This window comes from Dreissena polymorpha, chromosome 6 (assembly GCF_020536995.1).
Source record: "Dreissena polymorpha isolate Duluth1 chromosome 6, UMN_Dpol_1.0, whole genome shotgun sequence".
In the NCBI taxonomy this organism is placed as follows: Eukaryota; Metazoa; Mollusca; class Bivalvia; order Myida; family Dreissenidae; genus Dreissena; species Dreissena polymorpha.
Window position 1 is genome coordinate 38,649,763 of NC_068360.1, and position 20,972 is coordinate 38,670,734.

Below are 20,972 nucleotides of genomic sequence, written 5' to 3' on the forward strand. Positions count from 1 at the left end.
GTTAAACCCGCAAACATGCTGGTCCATATCCATGTTAATTGTAATAAATTATTGTGTTATTGCGTGCATTGCTATTTCGTCTGGTAACGCAAATTCGCCAATGACTAGGCAAGATTACAGTAAAACTATATAAGTAGTTTTGAGCCCATTTCGAAGGATTATAGAGTAAGCAAACTTTTGGAGATCGAGTCATGACTTATCATCTCTTTAATGGTTTGTTTAAGCGGATTATAAACGTGATAAGTATCAATATGAATAAATGTCATATGTAGGGAATATGTGGAATAAATAGTTGTAAAATGTAGTTTAAGATTTGTTTCAAACGTCACATATGATATATAACATTTACACATTAAATGCATGTACACTATTTCTTTAAATGCTTTTGTGAAAATATAGATCTTCCAGAATTCATTGTTCTAATACAATTGTATAGATAGTGTGCTTGATTTACGTATCACTTTCAGGTTTCGTCTGCGTGATCGTTTTATCTTGCTCTCCTTCGTCAGGTAAATGAATTTGGGATTAATTGTTATTGTTGTTCAATGGACTAAGTGTTTTTATTTTGCTTTGTAAATAACTGCGTCATTTGGGAAATCGTATCAAATTCGTTTCAGGTTTTCTTCTGGACACGACCCCTACATATGGTAAGTTCTGCAAATAATTGTGAAGAATATGTTGTCTGAATAGAAAGTATGCAACATGTTTATGTTGTATTTTTAAACTTACATTTTAAATGAAATTATCGTATCATATAAAACAATACAAATGGTTGAATGTTTAGTTTTAAGTTAAGTAAAACCTATATATCATAACTGTATACACTTGCAAATGCTTCCATTGCTGCGAATATTACTAACCCCATGTTTAATCACGTAAAGCATGCGTCGACCAGCAGCAGAACTGCGACGTCTTCAATACATCATTCGGCGTTTGCAAAGACCATCATAATGCATATCAGATATGTCGAAAATTTTGTGGATTATGCAACGTAGGTACGTATCTGAATACGCATAAGCAATTAAGTCGAACGTCGTATCATAACGACTGATATGTTCGAAATGTTTGAAAAATGGGTTTTGTTAAGAATTATAGGATCTCTTTTATGCAAGTCACAACGAGGGCTACTATTTCATTGAAAACTGTACGTCTTATTTATAAGAAAGCAATATGTGTTTAAAACGCGCTGAGGCTTGTAATTATATTGATTCAAGTCGTTAATTCAACTCAAATCACATACATCGTGTTGACATCATTTTATTGACCTTACGTAATGTATTTGTCTCCAGAATATGATATATATAAATCAAAGGTGCACTTCTATTCCTGGCATCATGTAACAAGACAACGTGTCAGTGGTAATGCTAGTGTTATATAATGAACACTGGCATGTACATGTATTGCTGTTCATAGTCCACGGCGGGTGGTCAATGTGGAGCGCTTTTGGGATCTGTGACGTCACATGTGGCAACGGAACAATGACGCGGACCAGACAGTGTAACAACCCAAAACCTTTGAATGGAGGAGAGGATTGCCAGGGTCCTTCACAAACCAATGGGCAATGCATTCTCAACAGATGTCCAAGTAAGGCGAATCTAAAGGTCGTCCAATGAGTCAATACGACATACACAACAACTTCACAAAGACTATCTTATACATTACATGTATTTGTTTTAAACTTACCATTCACTTCACATATTAGTTTGTGTCAAGATAAAATGAATCACATTGTACATATTTCATTTAAGTATCAAATATGAGGCTTTTGGTGTAACTTATTGAATGCTTAAAGAGTTATGTAATATATAGCCCATGGTGCTTGGACCGCGTGGAATGGATGGGGGTCGTGTAGTGTCACGTGCAGAGTGGGTTTGAGGAGACGTGACCGAGCTTGTGATAATCCCAGGCCTTTAAGTGACGGAGACCCTTGCTTTGGAGACAGCATTGATTACGAGATCTGCTCAAAGCCAGTTTGTGCAAGTAAATATTGTGGTTTCTAAAAGTTAGTTTAAAGTAAGCGCATATTGTAGTTTGTTTGCATCTTAGTCATGAAGGAAGCTTTAGTGAACTAAATATATATATGTTTTTGAGCACGGTTTCACTATAAGCAATTGTTTTACTTATAAACGGTAATTTATATATAATTTATAAGCCTAGATATTGTTATGAAAAACATTCTGACCAAATTTCATCAGGATTGAGTTGTAAAATGTAACCTATATAGTAACATGATTTTTTTGAGATTTGATTAGGTGACTTCTTTTTTGAGCGCCCATTACCAAGTTTTGAAATCGGCCTTGATATTGTCAAAATAACTTTGTTTTTACAAGGTTCATACAAAATGAGTCATACATCTGGCTTCTATTCTTCTATTGTGATTTCAAGAGTTGTACTCGCCTACATATTGTCAAGATAAAAAATTGTAATCACGATATTTTTAACAAAGTTGTGTAAGATTTGATTTTGCGACCTGAAACATATTTCTAAAACAAATGTAAGCCGGTTTTAAGAGAATAAGCTTAAGGAGACTTGTGTAACATTTTTGGTATTCATATAATACATATTAATTATTATAGTGTTCCATAAGTGCGGGTATTTATATTATACATATTTATATAATACATATTAATTATTATAGTGTTCTACAAGTGCGGGTTAGAATTGACCCTTGACTTTTATAAAGACGTTAACTTTTATCAGATTGTTTCTACTTTATTTAGTGCTGCATATAAATATAGTCAATAGAATTCCAGTTATGATGAACAACTGACAAAATAACATTCATAGGAATATGATGGTCATCTAGTGGCGTTTTTCACAAAGTTGTATAGAAAACCATAGAATTATTAATATATTACATACATATATGCTTTTATACTACGTTTTATACATTTATCACAACTTCAGTAATTTCATCTTACCATTTATGGAATGGTTGCTTTAAACTCTCACACACTGGTCTCTCCGGGAAGTTGTTAAAATCTGTAATTTAAATGTATGTGATCATAAAGCATACACAAATGGTGACTATTTCCATATTAAATTATATAAAATAAAACATGTCCTTTCACTCAACTCATGGAATCCTCCTGCTTAAGCCGGAAAGAAATAACGACCAAGAGACTCAATTTTTAGGGAAAAAAATAGGTTAAAACAACTATGCACACAAGTGGAATGTGTGACTTGTTACACTTGTTCACAAATTTTCGTCTTTTTTATAAATTTATTATTTTATTTATTTAATAACAAAACGTTATTATTTTAAATAGCTTAAATATTTTTTTTTTAATATGTCTTTCCCTATGGATCACGGGGCGAAAGCTAGCTCCATACATTACGTCTCGCAGGCTTTGAATCTGAAGCGAAGTTAAACCCTATGTCGATAATACAGGTGTTAGCTAAATTATCGACGAAAAGCGTTATGAACGCATTACAAAAATAACGATGTCGATGTCGACATAAGATATTCAATTAACAAACATTTATGTTTAACATATTTTAATCAGGATTGTTGTTTCGCTTATTTGAATATAATTGATTATTCGTTTTTTAATCAATTAAATTTTTTGAAAATTGTCATTTCCTTAACATGTTATTGCTGTATTACACAGGTTGAGCAAAACACGCATGTTCATCCACATTCAGAGATCTGAACACACAGGCCGTTATGCCACATAACTGATTAAGTTTTTTTCCAATGACCGGCAAATATCCCGGATCTGAAATACAGGAAATAGAGTTTGAGTACCGTAAGGCAGGGAACGAACCCGACGGCGGCGAGTATCGAACTGGCGATGGTTGCAGCCCGGCAACCGAACCGGTTGGTCAGACTACTGGTTATGGGATCTTTAAAAACATAACCCAGGTGTATGATATCGATTGTGTACACTGGTGATGGTTAATATTGAAGAGCTATTGTACATGTATGATTCGGACACAACATCTTTAGCAGTCGGTAAGAATACTGGCGAGAGAGTCAAACAAATATAGGAATATGGAGAGAACACTGTTTAGAAAGTATTTAAATTAGGGTAGCATATTATTGGAAGTGTTTGTTTCATAGCTTTAGTTCTGGTTGGTGACGATAAAATCTATGAATAAAACATATTCATTAGTTTAATCACTCGAAGTTCTCTATTGGTGAGGACCAATTTTTACCAAAGAGCCATGATTTTTACTACTTTAGTAACATACTTCTATATGATGTACATTCCGAATATTTAAACACTGGGCCTTGTACTTTTAAAGAAGAAATCGTTTAAAGTAATACTTGTGCAAACTTTATATTATCATTTCACGCTTGTGACATGACCAGATTTGACCCCAGAGACATGATAAGAACAAACTTTGTAACGGATCACTTCACCGTTTTACTCACTAATTATTGTAAAATGTTAATATCCGTGTTAAGTAACAAAAGATCATTGAATATTAAAATATATTTAAAAAAAAAGACATACCTCTGTGTTGTATGAAATAATTTTCACAGACTAATAAGGACTTCCCAACATATTACATATCGTGTGTACATGAACGAGTTTTCTGCCGTACAGAAAAATACAATTTAAACAATTGAACACCACTTGTCTTAATTGAAGCGATTATATCCGATCTTAATATTTTTTTCAAAAACAGATACAGAAACATGAATAAAAACTATAATAAAAGATCAGATGAAGCAGTTACATAAAATAATTGAAAGAAAAGTTATACCCAACTGCAAACAATACTTTATTACAAAATGATATGCACTCTGTTATGAAATCCTCTTTTATCTGTGTAGATTCGTTCCTACAACACTTGAACACATGGACACAATTTTGGTTCCGCAAAAAAACGGGTAAACATGTCGGCATTGGCCTACACACAAATCGTTTTAACTGAAGCAAACAATATTTGATTGATGGTATCAAATAAAGAATTTTAGTAATTCTATCAAACACCCGTCGCTCATATTCATATGTTAGAAGAAGATTGTGTGTGTACATTTTTGGCATTTAACTCGTGCATAATCCTTGTTATGTATACATGTTTTGTTTTCAAGTTATCTGTTACAATTGACTACTAAGATACATTGTATAAGGATGACTTTTGTGCGCATCTATATCTCGTTTTGCGTCAATATTATATGCATACTGATAACATAAAGGAGCCGACATCTCTATGATGTTCATTTATAATCCCAAATGATAATTTAGCGCAATGCGATACTGTTTTTGTTCGTAGCAATTAATCATGATGCAGTATTACATTTTAAGAGGAATTTATATAAATTATTGCTTTTGAAAAAACACGTACATAGCAAACGTTCTGATTAGAGAATATATAGGTTATAACTTGGTCGTGATGTGTATTTATGTTTTGGGCTTATGTTAATTCTGACCAATAAATGAACATTTATCATTCACAACTAAAAGAAATGTGTTTGATAAAGTGTGTTCACCTCTCTATTTAAGCGCCATCAAAGGGCTAGGTTCACGAAAGGGTGAAAATGCCCTGTTACAGAATTATATGACTTTACTTCTATCTTAAAGGGCAATATATTAAGTAAAGGAAAACAACAGTTTTATAGTTAATATCGCTGTATTATGGTCGCCATGGCAACATCATAAATGAATGTGAATATGTGTTATGATATATAAAATCAATTGCAAATGTAAATGCATATACTTTATACGTAATCATGAAAATTATAAAAATGTACATGAATAGTGAACACACACAGCATGTTGTGAAAAAGCAACTTATTGTCGTTGGTTGTCATGGTAACGCGCTACACAATAAAATGTTGAATACATTTTTTTCTAAAGAAATCAAATAAAAGACAACTATCATGTTATATGAAATGCAGCCTTTTCCTATGGCATTCCCTATTAATCGAATGATGTGCAGATATGTTTAATTTATAATAGGTGAAAGAACAATAGCCGTTTCCATGGAAACAATTCTATATGTATATGATATGATATGTCATTTTGCAAAGTAAATATCGATCGGAAAACAAAATAAACCTAACAACTTAAAATATATCTGAATTATTTCCCTTATTACAATAAAAAATTATTACATGTACAAATAATCGTATAATACATACTTTTACATGTTTCCATGGTAACGGATTAAAATTAAAATTAAAAGAAGAAAACATAATGTAAATACTCAATACAGGCTCAAGTATACGATTAAAAATGAAACATAAATCACCAGTATCACATTATGATAAAACAAATTAATGCACAATATTTCATGGTAATATATATTATAAACAACAGTATTGAATACGACATTTGACGTCTTTGCATTACAAACGCATAAACGTTTTACAATGATTATGGCATAAGCAGTCCTGCACATACCTTCATAACGACAAATAACGTAAAAGTGTATAATTTTTAAATGTAAACTGTTCGCTTCACAATGACTTATAAATATTCAAATAAGCAAATACAATATTAGATCTAAATATTCTTAACATCTAAAAAATGTTAACGTATTTTATCAGCCGATAACTTGTATCAATAACAACTGGCACGTGACTATAAAAGCGAATGAACTGGATGATGCACACATCTTCTTAGGCAAATATATATCTATGTATTAAAGCCGTGAATATTCCGCTTTACAAGCACACATTTCTCTAGTAAGACTGATCTGTTGGTGAAAATTATACGTTTTGCCAAGTACAAACATTTGTATAATACACTATTGTAATCGATGAAGCGCATTCGTATAATGGTACTTTTCATGCATGACTATTCAACCACTACTTCTACTACGTATTTGCCCACTGCATAATATAAATATAAAATTTTAATACAATATTGTCCTACTGTTGAAACAATTACGGTTTAAAAGTCGAGATACGCATTTAACAAATTTAGATTCCGATTTACCAATTGAACATACCTATACGTTGAGGAGTAAATCGACTTAAATCGTTGTTATTCTATTATAAATATTTCAACGATTTAACACTTTTTTACTCCTTAACAGTACTGACGTCGGAATCGGAGTCGGAAGTTTCCACAGTTTGTGGCACATGAGACGCGTCATCAACATATTTTCCCCAGTCCTGAATGCCACAATCATTTATTGGCCCAGATAAACCAGATAAAAACCAAATGAACTATGCAACGTGCGAACACGTGCCGGCAGTACGCGCACCTGCCTGGCATTGACAATACCATGCTTTTACATGGTCTGAGTAATATTGAATCCAAAACGTCGGGGATCATAACACTCATGAAAGAAGAAAACAAGATTTAAAAAAGTTTAAGTATTAATATATGTTCTGGGGTTGAAAAATAACACGGCATAAATGTCTATCAGACGCCAACGCTAAGTATTTATCTCATCACTAAATAATATATTACTAAGATTGTTTTGAATCTGTAGAAAATCTACAATATGTATCATCGCAGTTGCAATATAAATGTTTACTTTATTATGATTAAAACATGAAAACATCCATGTAATAATACCAGAATCAATAATATGTAAATAGTTAATTTAATATGATTGGTTAATATCATCCAAAAAGTGGTTTCTGAGTTGTATACGTTAGTAAATCCACCAGCATCAAGTGGTCTATTTTTTAAAGTTCGCGAATTTGTTTGCAGATCACGAACGGCATTCATTTGTGAATGTAATATACACAAAACGAACATATAACTGTTGAAAACAATGTTATGGTGCTAGGTTAAGCGTAAGGGCATATTCATAAGCGCAAATAGCTTTCCCAAATTGACACTAAGTTTCACTGTATATATCATATAATATGCCACCATTGGTTGATTTGTTTGTAAATTGCTGCATTATTTTGTATTTTTTTTATAGAAAATCTAAGGAATCGCCCAAGAACAAGTATGTGGAATTGTTTGGACATTAGTGCAGTAGTTTCTTACAATTATATGTACGTACAGTTTAGAGCACATATAAAATGTCATATTTTACAATATGCCCTTTTATCACTTTATTGGTTAAATTTAAACCGTTTTATTAAAATCCTAAGCAATATAATATATTTCGTGTTTGCACTGTGAATCAACATAGGGAGCAAATGTGTGTAAACATTGACTTTGTTTTATTTCAGTAATGTTCTCTAAATGTATGTTATTATTATGTTTTTTGGAAGAACATTAACAATGTTCATAGTTGTTGAATAACTTGTCGTGCTGTATCACGTTTGTTTGACATTTCAAGGTTTAGCTGATAAGTAACCATAATATCATTATCCCAAATGAACAACGACTACTATAATGAGTACTCTTTCTATTTATAGACCAATTTGCGATCCATACTATAAACTTCGATATAATAAAATTGTATAAGTTATTTAGACAGAAAATGACGTTCATTTCACTGGAAACTAGATGATTTGTTATAAACACATTAGATTACTTGTTGATACTTGAACGCCCGAGGCCCGATTGGAATATATACCATACTGCACGCTTGGAACTTAAGTAGAATACTTACTTCATTATATACCTTACTTTACGTCTGCCACTTAAGTAGAATAATTACTTCTTTATATACCTTATTGTACGCTTGGTACTTAAGTAGAATACGTATTTCATTAACTAAAGAGCCATCACACTCTAGCGTCGATAAAGAAAATCATTATTAAACCTCAAAAAGTTTGACAGGGTTAAGGGTATTTTTGTATTTTGGTCGGAAAGATGTTCATAAGAAACAATTTATCCCAAACCAAACTTTATTATGTGTGGACTTGCTCTTATTTTGAACGATTAATCAGAGTATATACATCATCTGATTTTCAATAATTACTTAATAGAAACTCATTTTAGTTTGTGGTGTTTTTTATTTCTTTCACAGTGCCAATCAGTTTGACGATTTTCTTCAATCAGTTTTATAAAGTACATATAATAATCAGGTATAAACACTTGTACTGCCGTATATGAAAACGATCTTACTTTACATCGATATACATATGGAGTGGGGAATGATAGACTTGTCAGTTATGAAGTAGTGATGATGTTGTATTTGATCCTTTGATTTATTAACTAATGTATTTATTGTTTTCGATGGAGTATTGAAGTAAAGTCGGGAATAGTAGCTACGCCCATATACATAGGACTGCAGTTTTTCTTACGATATTTAAATTGGTTTCTTTTAATATTCGTTTGACTGTTGATTGTGCCTTTTAATTTCTGTATATTTGACTTATTTTAACAGATCTCTAAGATGGTAATGTATCTTTTGTTCAGGAAATTCTACTTAAATAGTTCCTTAACGTGTAATCATACGGACTTACTTAGTAGGATATAATACCTCGCATCGCCTTGAAAAAAATATAACTGTATTACCACTACAAAAGTTCTTAAATAAAATAATCAATATAAATTACATATAATATTTTGAATATATTATAAGGTTTATAAAACATCATTTATGGCTGAATTTTTTTTTCGTTAATCATACTTCACAAGTTTCAAAACTGGTTGGAATACAGCTGTGGAATTGTGCTGCATAATTACGTAAATATAAAGCGATGAACGTTCAGTGTAAAAATTTCTATTTAACTCGATATGAAGCGTTTTGTCACCGTGGGAATATCAGCGTCTAAGGTAAATAACGCTTTCACAGAAGGTTTAAGTTTAAAGTTGAAAGTTGATAACAACAATTGATAAACAACAAAGGGGACTATCATGCATGTATGATGGGTGTTATTAAACACACCAAACATAAGAGCTGAACATCTAGGTATAAAGGTAATTTTTTAATCCAGATTATGTTTTTTACGATTATGTGATCAGTTTCAAAACATTCGCAACCGATGGTATCTAAAAAAATAAAAGACAGCATCTTATTTCTATAAGTAATGGATTTCATAACACTTCCATTTTATATTTCCGACCGTTGTTCATTCCGATTAGCATACATCTATTTGCACACCTTGTTTACGGAAACACATCTGCTGCTGTGTTTCCATTTTGTGATCGTAAAATACCGTGTGGAAATATACAACCTTTAATAGTGCAATGTATTTAACGGTATACCTCGAAAGAAAACACATATCCTCAATCATTGTTAAGATGAAACTTTGTATCGTATCGTTGATCTGCATTGCCTGTTAAATGCATACATTTTCGTTTACAGTGTTTCCCTTTTTTCGCTGATCGTATGGGTTTAATAAGTGGTTAATTGAAAGCCTTTGCATTCGCGTTTGGTCATTTTTGTATTATTGTATGAAAAATGTTTCAGATTTGCAAATTTTCGTTTTTATTATGTTTTTGCAAGGAAATACTTGTACTGAACATTGGCCATGCTCTACAATGTCCATTACATGCAACATTTGGCGATTTAAACATCTGAAAATTATAAAGCATTTTAAACGCGAAACGATGGAATAATTTGGATAGTTCTGTTGTTATCGTTATATTTGTAACATACGAGGATTGCTTATATAAAGTATAAAAACCTACGTCATTATATCAGCACGGATGTCCAAATAGTTGAATCGATAGGCTTTTACTCAAAGGGCCAGTGGTTCGAGCCAAGGTGTGGATTACTTTTTGTGCTTTCTTTACTTTTATACTGACGCTCTTTAATTCGATTGTTTACATTTATCAATTAAAAACATTTAATAGCTAACTTTGGGACATGCCAAAATCTGTGAAAAAGTCCCTTCAAATGTACATCGACGCTCCAGAGAACATTGTCCTCATATAGGAGGGTGGGATTATGCTCGTCATGGAAGGCAGGTTGGCGACATAAATCTACCGCGCCGCGATGATCCGGGCCTCTGCACGGTTTTCTTGTGTTCGCCCCTTGCGCGAATCTGTTTTTCGCCACGCAGAATTAGAGTATTATGAGGTATGTGCTGTCAACGGGAGATGTAAAATAATCCTGACACGACGTTTTAGGCATCAACGGCGTTGATTAGCATGTTTATTAAGGTGACGTCATCATTTGTCATGCTTTTATTGGAGGGAGTTCTGACCCGAAACAGGATTGTGGAGATTGACAACTCTGCAAGTCAATGGGAATGAAGATTAAATTAATACTTGTTTTGTTTTAATTAGATCTATTTTTAAAATGAAAAAAAAGACTTAACGTAATAAGTAATGCTTAGATTGATATTTAAAAAAGATATGCAGCGGAAATTAAAATAATCAAATATACTTGTGCATATCATACGGAAGTCAGTATTCAAAAGGAATAGTGAATCAGGAATTTACGATCCATTTGTACAATTATCCGTTTACAATCATTATATAAAGATCCAAACTCTCATCGATCACCATTCGGCTTTAAGTTTCTAGCTTAAAAGTATATAAAACTAACGACAGACAAATGTGCATATGTGGGCTTGTAAAAGGGCAATACAAGACGTTTTTTACAAGAACAACACAACAACTATGTTAGGCCAAATTATGTTTCTTTAATCTGCATTAACTATACACAAGTTACCGCTTAAATAAAGGTATTTCATGACAGAAATCACCCAAATCTCCTTGTAACAGATCTATCTAGATATTCTAAAGTTAATTTGGCGAATTTGATCGAATGAACCGCAAATTCTACCTTAAATACCAAAGGTAAAAATATAAGATCGTCATTGTTTAAGCCTTTTGGAAACGAACAAATGGTTAAGTCTTAATCAGAATAATGCAAAAACAATGAAGTTCATTTAGTACGATTATTACATTATTGCGATCTGCCAATCAAGTCAACTTTTTGTCGAGCTTTATCTCTGCGCAACATCGTATTATTATTATTCTGGATACAACATTTATATATGCTAAATGCAACATGTTCCAATAAGATGGTAACTCTGAACTTAAATTGTTACTTAGAGGAACACACATGTTAACATAACCATGTCACGGGAAAGCACACTGGGGTTTGTACAAACACACACGCATCAAAATTGACATTAATAAAATCAGATATATGTGCTGCTAGGCTGCTGGTATGTCTCGTACTCGATGCTCTCGCATCGGCAATGTAGCACATCTTCATATGTCACGGGGTTATCAAGCGTCTGTCGCGTCTCTTGATCACCTTATCGCACGTGCATGTGCTCCTTAACGACCACGTATTTCATCCTCCCTGCAGTGATGTTAAAGATGTGTCGACATAAAACAAACTTTAGTAACACCTAAACATAAATTTGTCTTTTTGTTTTACCAAGGTTCGAAAGTTTCAAAAATTATATGTTACCAATACTAGATGATTGAACACTTATTATAATTATTCCGTTTCGCATATGAACAAATTAACGTCTTTCGTACAGGCATCGTTTTAAAAGCATTATTTGTATGCATGAATATATGCATGTCTGTCTGACAAAAAATCTGTCAAAGAAGAATACATATATTATGCACGTATCGTTTCTATTATATAAAGATATGTATATTTAATTAATACTAATATAAGAACAAATAATGTCGCATTTTCAACTACTTGTAAAACATAATCCTTATGCCATATTACGAAATGCGGCATTGCGAGAAAGGTGTTTCAAAAGTGGCAACCTCTAGTTTTAATTAATATCAACAGATGTCTTTTGTAATGTGTATAATATGTGTCGTACTGACCTAGTCGTACATACGATGTACAAGTTAGTTGCAAGGAATAAATGAAATGTACCAATTATAGAAGTTAGTAATATCCATATAGCAATTAAAAACACGTCTGTATAAACCACAGACACCAAATGTCTCTTTGGACGATACTTGATTACTTGAACAAAGAAGGGAATAGAGTGCACGAGCTTATGTATATCGCCCTTATAAAAAAGAACGTACGTGAACAATTGAAGTGCTAAACAGCATAACATATCGCACAAACAATGCATATTTGATGTAAATATTGTACATCATCATGATTTCGTTTGAGAGTGCTGCTTGTTTTGCGGTGTTCAATATCAGATCGGTAAAGGTAGACGGGGCCTTATATAAAACCTTATATTGCACCAATGCAGTGTAATGTAATTCTTATTTATATAAACGCTATTTATAACAGTTTATAATGATGCACTAGATCCAACACAGTGAATTTTGGAAATGACTCGCATGCCGATAATGTGCGGCAGTGACGTCTAAAACCTGTTCATTGTGAACTTAAAAAGCCTTGATTCAAGTGGCTTTTACCTTGCAGGCTCACTTTAAAACTCACACTTGGTTAGAGTTTGCTATAGCCATTTCTCAGTTCTCTTACAGTATATCTTGTTTTACTTGAACGTGAAGGTTTACGTATGTGTGTGGTTAAATAAAACATAATTGGTCTTGTAGTATACTCAATTTGACCAGTCATATGCATTTAGTATTAGTCGTTTATTGAAAAACATCACAACTGCCGGTTCTTACGTACTTAAATGTTAACGACAACGCGAAACATAGTTTAAGTAAATAGCATATAAATAGTATTAACAATATATAATAACCTAGTCTGGGTAAGGAATTTAAACTCCGACTTCCCATATATTCTCAATCGGGTACACCTATTAGTACTTCATTTGTTACAGTGTTACAGCAACTCTGGAGGTAAGAGGAAAACGGAAATAACTGATTTGGTGAAAACATCAGTTACGAAATATGCAATTAAAATATGTTCATGTATTGGTTTTAAAAACAGTTTATAAAGACATGTGCAATCATATTTAAATCCATCAAACGATTTAAAGAAACATTATCAACATGGAAAACAATATAACGTATCATCACTCACAACATTTAGTGTTTAAGCAAAGGATAAATAAGGTCGGAATAATTGATACCTTTGGAACTAATTGCTTCTCCACATGGACTAGGGGCGATAAATGGAATGCTGATTTCGGACTCTATGGACTCTATGCAAACATTAACAAAATCAAGGAACAACATTGCATATTTCAGTATATATATATATCAACATTAAACGCCTCTACAGGGTTTTACTAAATGAATGTATTATTGGTTGGAATTAATACAATTATTTGTAATGGGAGAATATAGACAATTGATGTGTTGATTCCTGAATGTTATATATTTCATTTACTATTAGCTTTGTCACATAGGGAGCATCAGCGTGTTTTCCAACTCATGTTGATACAATCTTTGGAAGTAAACACGTAACTGTACCGGCCCAACTGTGTAATAACAACTATTCTGTTAAGTTTCTATATAGTACTCGTATCTTAATTCGACATTCATACCTTTGCCGTGCATGAAAGAAACAGACCTTTTTCACATTAAGACAACACTATTCACAATACACATATGAACTATTTACGCTGTATTTGAATTGAATCCGATTTGCATAAATTAGATTTCTTGAATTAACATTTTTTCTATCACTTGCCACGAAAACCAGAGTTATGCGTACACCATAATGACAATGTAATAAAAGCCCATGGCCTTCAAAACATCACTTTTGTTAAATCTTGTAAAAATCCATTTGTACTTTGGAGGAGGAGATGTTACTCAAAATATTTATTTACAAAATATATTTTAGGTTCTCGAGACTTAAGTATACACTGAAGGGAATCATTCATATCTTTGTCACAGATAAATTAACTGTTTGCAAAGTCACATATTTATGCGACAAACCGAAACAATTTACATAACATTTGTAGAGCATCACTCAAATTCTGATCCTGCAAAGTCGCATTCAAGTTTGCCTTGCGGTTTTGACGAACTTTCGTCTAGGGATTGAAGGCGCACGTAGCAAAACGCACGACGACGGACTCAGTGCGATCACTGATGCTCTTACCAAACACTTTGTGCTATGGCGAGGTTGCCACTAAAATTTAATCCACATGAGTCACGTTTCTGCCTTCGATAAACAGAGTACCTTAGAAGTTCTTGAAATAACAAACGTATATATTGTATTAAAGTGTTACACATATGTGACACCCGTCTTATTGAAGGATTAACATAAAAAGGAACGATTGATTGTAATGATTTGATTAATATAACAGTACATCAGAGCTCATTGTCAAGATGGATTCAGAGATATGGTAATCCTATGGTATTTCCAACCTTTCAACCGAAAGACGACAACGACTGCAATGCCATTTCCTGTGTTGTCACCTGCACAATTTCAAGACTGTATTTAGGATCAATAAGCATTTTGAAATTGAGACATAACTACCCGAACCTTGGTTTATGTGTAACATAAAGCAAAACAGTGAGTGTATAGTATATGCGCAATTAGATACAGATGGCATCTACATAATCAAGACATGTTGCTCTTTCATCTCCGACGATATGACACGATACAGATTAAAAGACATCCGCCGGTATGTTTAACTTAGCCGGTAGTTGTTTTTACGGAATATCTGGCTAAATTTGATACTAAGTTGAAGCACACAAAAACAAACCATTTAATACGAAGCTTGTGGTAATTTTTAATTCCCCATGGGCCTCAATCATTTGTAGGCTATACATGTTTTTTTACCAAAAATTTATTATTGCTAGAACAAATTCGATGAATTTGCATGATATCAATCCCTGTTAATGGAAATGAATTAATAATTTTTAACTTCAGTTATTTCGCCTTGTCAATACATGGTGTATTCCTCATGTTATGTTTGACATAGACTTCATATCGTTATCAGGGTATTGACGAGTTACAATCCAGTCGCCTATTAGAAGTCAACCTCTTACTGCTTTAAAAAATTAAAAAATAACTCGTTTTTTCTTGAGAATAGGCCAAGTATCTTGTTTGTTAAAAGTTTGTATATTTTTTACATTATATTGTTCTACGGTTATATATGAATATTTATATCTTTGCATGAGCGTTCAATGAACGCCTTGGTGGTTACATTTGTATTGATGACATTTGTATTATGTGCCATACAAAAGAATCAGTAACATTTTAGAATGAACATTGAATGGTGCGATTGAGTTCATGCAGCACAAAACCTTATGACAAGAAAAAATCTAAACACATCACTCTAAAACAGTTCGCAGATAAATAAACGTTTTAACATTTTAACACATTGCATGTCAATATTCTTTAATTATAATAACAATTATGATACTACAAGAACATATAACATATTTAAGACATAGTGGTGTGTGGAGAGATAAGATGATTTACCTTTGACTGAAAAATAAACATCAGACAAATCCATCATGTACCTGAAACATGTTTTCTCTATACACTTTTCATTTGAATTGATCGCATACAATGCATTTATAAATTGCAACACTTCATTAAACTTTTTGCAAATACAATATTGTCCGACAGAGTACGACAACACTTTTTTACTCATATATTCACACTAGTAGGCGTTGTGCTTTATGATACAAAGTTGTGCATTTGCATATTTAATAATTCAGCCTCAACAAGTTTTACAACCAACAAATTTCAGTCCAAAATTTTAAGAACATGACCATTGTAATTTGAACGCTATAACATTATGCAGTGTTGTGGGTTTGATGGTCACTTCTTGTACAAATTCAAGTTTCTGAAAGTAGAAAATACTCATGCCACTTAATGTTCTTACTCATTATTAAGTTTATGTACAATGTATGACGTACTTATCTAGTCGTACATTCACCTGGTAAGAAACTTTAACAAAAACAATTAACAAAATAATCCAAGTGGTGCATTTGAAACCTTACGATTAAACCTAACTTTCTGTAAACGAGTATAAGTAATTATTTGCATAGCTCACAACACTTTACACATTTTGATAAACGTGCTTGAACTTTGAACTCTAAATCAGAGACGCACTAGCAATCGACTTAAGAAGTAATCAATAAAGATATTAAAAGCTAGTTAAATTCAGTTGCAAAATTACCAAATGTTCATAGTCAATCAAAGAACGCCGTTTAAATAAGCATTAATACAAATTCCAAAAGTTTAACCGCAGTTGTCAATAACACTAACGAAGTAAAGATAAATAAGACGTAATTCTAAACTTATCAATATGTGACAATTGGATGAAGTGCTTACACAGCAAATGTAACTGGGCAAAATGCAACTAGAGCTACCATGTATCAGAAAGCATATTACAGTAGTTAAAATAAGATTGTCATTTCACAGCATGCATGGTCTGTATTTAAATAAGATTGACATTTATCAGCATGAATGTACTGGCGGAAATTCCCTTCCATAGGCATACACATGCACAGGAAAATGTTATCATTTTACCTGTAAATGCATTCTTCATTTGCTCCGTTGCATAATTGCATGAACATAAATTGAACGACTTTATGGTTAAGCTTTTATTAGGATTGCAAACGTTGTTTCATATGACATTTACACGTAACAGTATCATGTAAAAATAAACCTTGAAGATTGGGATTGAGTTCCTCCAGCGCAAAACCTAAAATGAAAAAGTCTGCAAATTTAAAAATTAAAAACGGTTCGCATATAAATATACTTTTTTAATGTTAACATATTGCATCCCTTTTTTATTCAATTTCAATAATGATTATGATTATGCAGGAACACGAAAAACATAGATGGTCACTTCTTTTACAAATTCATGTTTCAACTGTTTTGGAAGTAACAACTCCTAATATCCTAATATCACTAGATGTTCTTTCGCATGATTAAGTATGGATGCAGGGTGTGCCGTACTGATCTAGGCGTGCATATTACGGATTAGTAAGTTAAATAGACATAAAAAAACTTTGGTGCTTTTGATAATTTATAATAGACGCCGGATTTGTTTTAACGAAATCGAGTTATTCTTGATATAATTCACAATAAACATGTGAAACGTTATAATAAGACACGTAGTCACATTCATTTTTTAGAATATGTTCTGAAATGTTTTAAGAAACAAGTCCGATGTTAGACTTGTAAATCTACAACGTCAATACAAATATATATCAAATTGCAACAGTATGATCATGGGCCGCAGAAAGCTGCTTTTTCTTTTCGATCATGAGTTTTTAGCATAAACAAATTTAACCAGCAATAAGTTCGCCGTGGCGTTATTGATAAGGTGTCCGCCTAGCGAGGTCACGGGTTCGATCCCCACTTGGGGAGCGTTCTCTCGATTTTCCCCAAGGACACCAAGAACCGGGTTTAGGCCCAGGAAACGGACTCGAGAGCGTTTCTATAAGTCTTAGACTTTCGATGCAATTGAACTATAATAAATAGGTTTCTAATAACCAGTATGAGGAATTGTTCGAAGTGTTTTGAAACGCGGAACCTGGCGTTTTCAATTCGATTATATTCTCTTTGCTTGAGAAAAGTTATTAAGCCCATGGAAATATTGAATTACATGCGTGTATAACCAACATTATTATGTGTGCTACAAACGAATTAAACATCTACAACAAAGAAGTAACCATTAAAACTAAATGCTAGCCATATTGCTGCGATAACATCACACATGTATTATATAGTCAATTAATATTGACACACAAAGTACTTATACTGTTCAACACGAATATATCATTGACAATCCTGATCAATAAGGTGCAATAAAGATGGCACGCGATGACATCTTATTAATATGATGTGTTTACATTGTACAAACCCTCTTATACAGAAAATATATTTAATTAATTTAACAAACGCCTACGTAGCATATTTGGTGCAAATCGTGAAATCAAGTACACAATAACATGCTTTAAGTTGTGCTGTCCAAACATAACAACGCATGACTCGAATGCCGGCCATGTCAGCCTGCTATTGGTATCAATCAACTAGGCACGTCATTGTAGACAGTTGCGGTGTGATTAATTTATAATGATGTAAACACTATATTTGTCTAAGTATTTGTAACCTAGTGTGAAAGGCATTTTTGTCTTAAACGTCCGTGTATATTCAATACGGGTTATCATTAAGTATTGTAATCTATCAAGATTCACGATTATTAGGAAACAGGGACAAAGTGTGTTTGTTACAAACTCATCATAAAAGCACGTTCTCAAATGTAAGGCTTAGGACGATTACCAATATTGAGTGTTAAACAAGCCAACATGCCGGTGCATATCCATGTTAATTGTAATAAATTATTTTGTTGTTACGTTCATTGCTTTTTCGTCTGGTAACGCAAATTCGACAATGACTAGGCAAGATAACAGTATAACCATATAAGTAGCTTTTAGCCCATGTAGCAGGATTATAGAGTAAGCAAACGTTTGAAGATAGAGTCATGACTTATCATCTCATTAATGGTTTGTTAAAAAAATTATAAACGTGATAAGTAACAATATGAATCAATGCAACTTATAAGGAATATTTGGAATACATAGTTGTAAAATGTAGTTTAAGATTTGTTTCGAACGTCATATATGATATATAACATTTACACATTAAATGCATGTACACTATTTCTGTAATTGCTATTGCGAAAATATAGATCTTCCAGAATTCATTGAGCTAATACACATGTATAGTGTGCTTGATTTACGTTTTCACTTTTAGGTTTCGTCTGCGTGATCGTTTTAACATGCTGTCCTTCTTCAGGTAAATGCATTTGGAATGAATAGTTATTGTTTTTCAATTGGTTCATTTCATTCTTTTGCTTTGTAAATAACTGCGTCATTCGGGAAATCATATTAAATCCGTTTCAGGTTTTCTGCTGGACACGACCCCAACATATTGTAAGTTCTGCAAATAATTGTGAAGATTATGTTGTCTGAATAGCAAGTATAGACACGACCCCAACATATGGTAAGTTCTGCAAATAATTGTGAAGAGTATGTTGTCTGAATAGCAAGTATAGACACGACCCCAACATATGGTAAGTTCTACAAATAATTGTGAAGAGTGTATTGTCTGAATAGCAAGTATAGACACGACCCCAACATATGGTAAGTTCTACAAATAATTGTGAAGAGTGTGTTGTCTGAATAGCAAGTATAGACACGACCCCAACATATGGTAAATTCTGCAAATAATTGTGAAGATTTTGTTGTCTGAATAGCAAGTATGGACACGACCCCAACATATGGTAAGTTCTGCAAATAATTGTGAAGAGTGTGTTGTCTGAATAGCAAGTATGCAATATGTTTATGTTGTATTTTAAAGCATACATTTTAAATGAAATTATCGTATCATACGAAACAATGAAAACTGTTAAATATTTAGTAAAACCTATATATCATACTTGTATACACTTGCAATTGCTTAGATTGCTGTGATTATTATTAACCCAATGTTTAATCATGTAAAGCATGCGTTGACCACCTGCCGAAGTGTGATGAATTCAATTCGACGTTCGGCGTCTGCAAAGACCAACATAATGCACACCAAAATTGTCGAAAATTCTGTGGATTATGTGGCGTAGGTACGTATCCTAATTCGCATAGGCAATTTTGTAGAAAGTCGTATTATAACGACTGATATGTTTGAAATGTTTGAAAAATGAGTTTGTTTAAGAATTATAGGATCTCTTTTATGCAGGTCACAATGAAGTCTACTATTTCATTGAAAACTGTACGTCTTATTGATAAGAAAGCAATAGGTGTTTAAAACGCACTGAGTCTTAAATTTATATCGAGTTCAGTCGTTAATTGAACTAAATTCACAGACATCGTGTTGACATATTTTTATTCAACCTTACGTGATGCATTTGTCTACAGAATACGATAGATGTAAATCAAAGCTGCACTTCTCGGCATCATGTAACACGACAATGTGTCAGTGGTAATACTAGCCTTATATAATGAACAATGGCACATACATATATTGCTTTCCATAGTCAACGGTGAGTGGTCAATATGGAACGATTATGGGATCTGTGACGTCACATGTGGCAACGGAACAAAGACTAGGACCAGACAGTGTAACAGCCCAAAACCTTCGAATGGAGGAGAGGATTGCCAGGGTCCTTCACAAAACAATGGGCAATGCATTCTCAACAGATGTCCAAGTAAGGCGAATCTTAAGGTCGTTTGATGAGTCAATACGACATACACAACAACGTCACAAAGACTATTTGATGAAATGCATGCATTTGTTTAAAACTTACCATTCATTTCACATCTTAGTTTGTGTCCAAATGAAATGAATCACATTGTACACACTTCATTTAATAATTAAATCTG

The 20,972-nt window shown here is 32.8% G+C and overlaps 1 protein-coding gene across 5 annotated transcripts in view; it reads left to right on the plus strand.

Annotated features, from left to right (window-relative positions):
* The first annotated feature begins 1,279 nt into the window (after window positions 1-1,279).
* Window positions 1,280-20,972, plus strand: part of LOC127834392 (coadhesin-like) — a 73,600-nt gene continuing 53,907 nt past the window's right edge. For 2 of the 5 annotated variants that reach the window (XR_008027914.1, XR_008027913.1), the window contains exons 1-4: window positions 19,028-19,097; window positions 19,348-19,389; window positions 19,497-20,212; window positions 20,627-20,797. Coding sequence is in view for 3 of the 5 variants with exons in the window: in XM_052360217.1 (XP_052216177.1) it covers window positions 1,362-1,584; window positions 1,810-1,980 (394 nt within the window). In the remaining 2 variants the exon portion in view is untranslated. Of the gene's footprint in view, window positions 1,585-1,809; window positions 1,981-19,027; window positions 19,098-19,347; window positions 19,390-19,496; window positions 20,213-20,626; window positions 20,798-20,972 lie in introns of those variants that run through there. The other 3 variants (XM_052360217.1, XM_052360216.1, XM_052360215.1) reach the window with 3 other exon arrangements.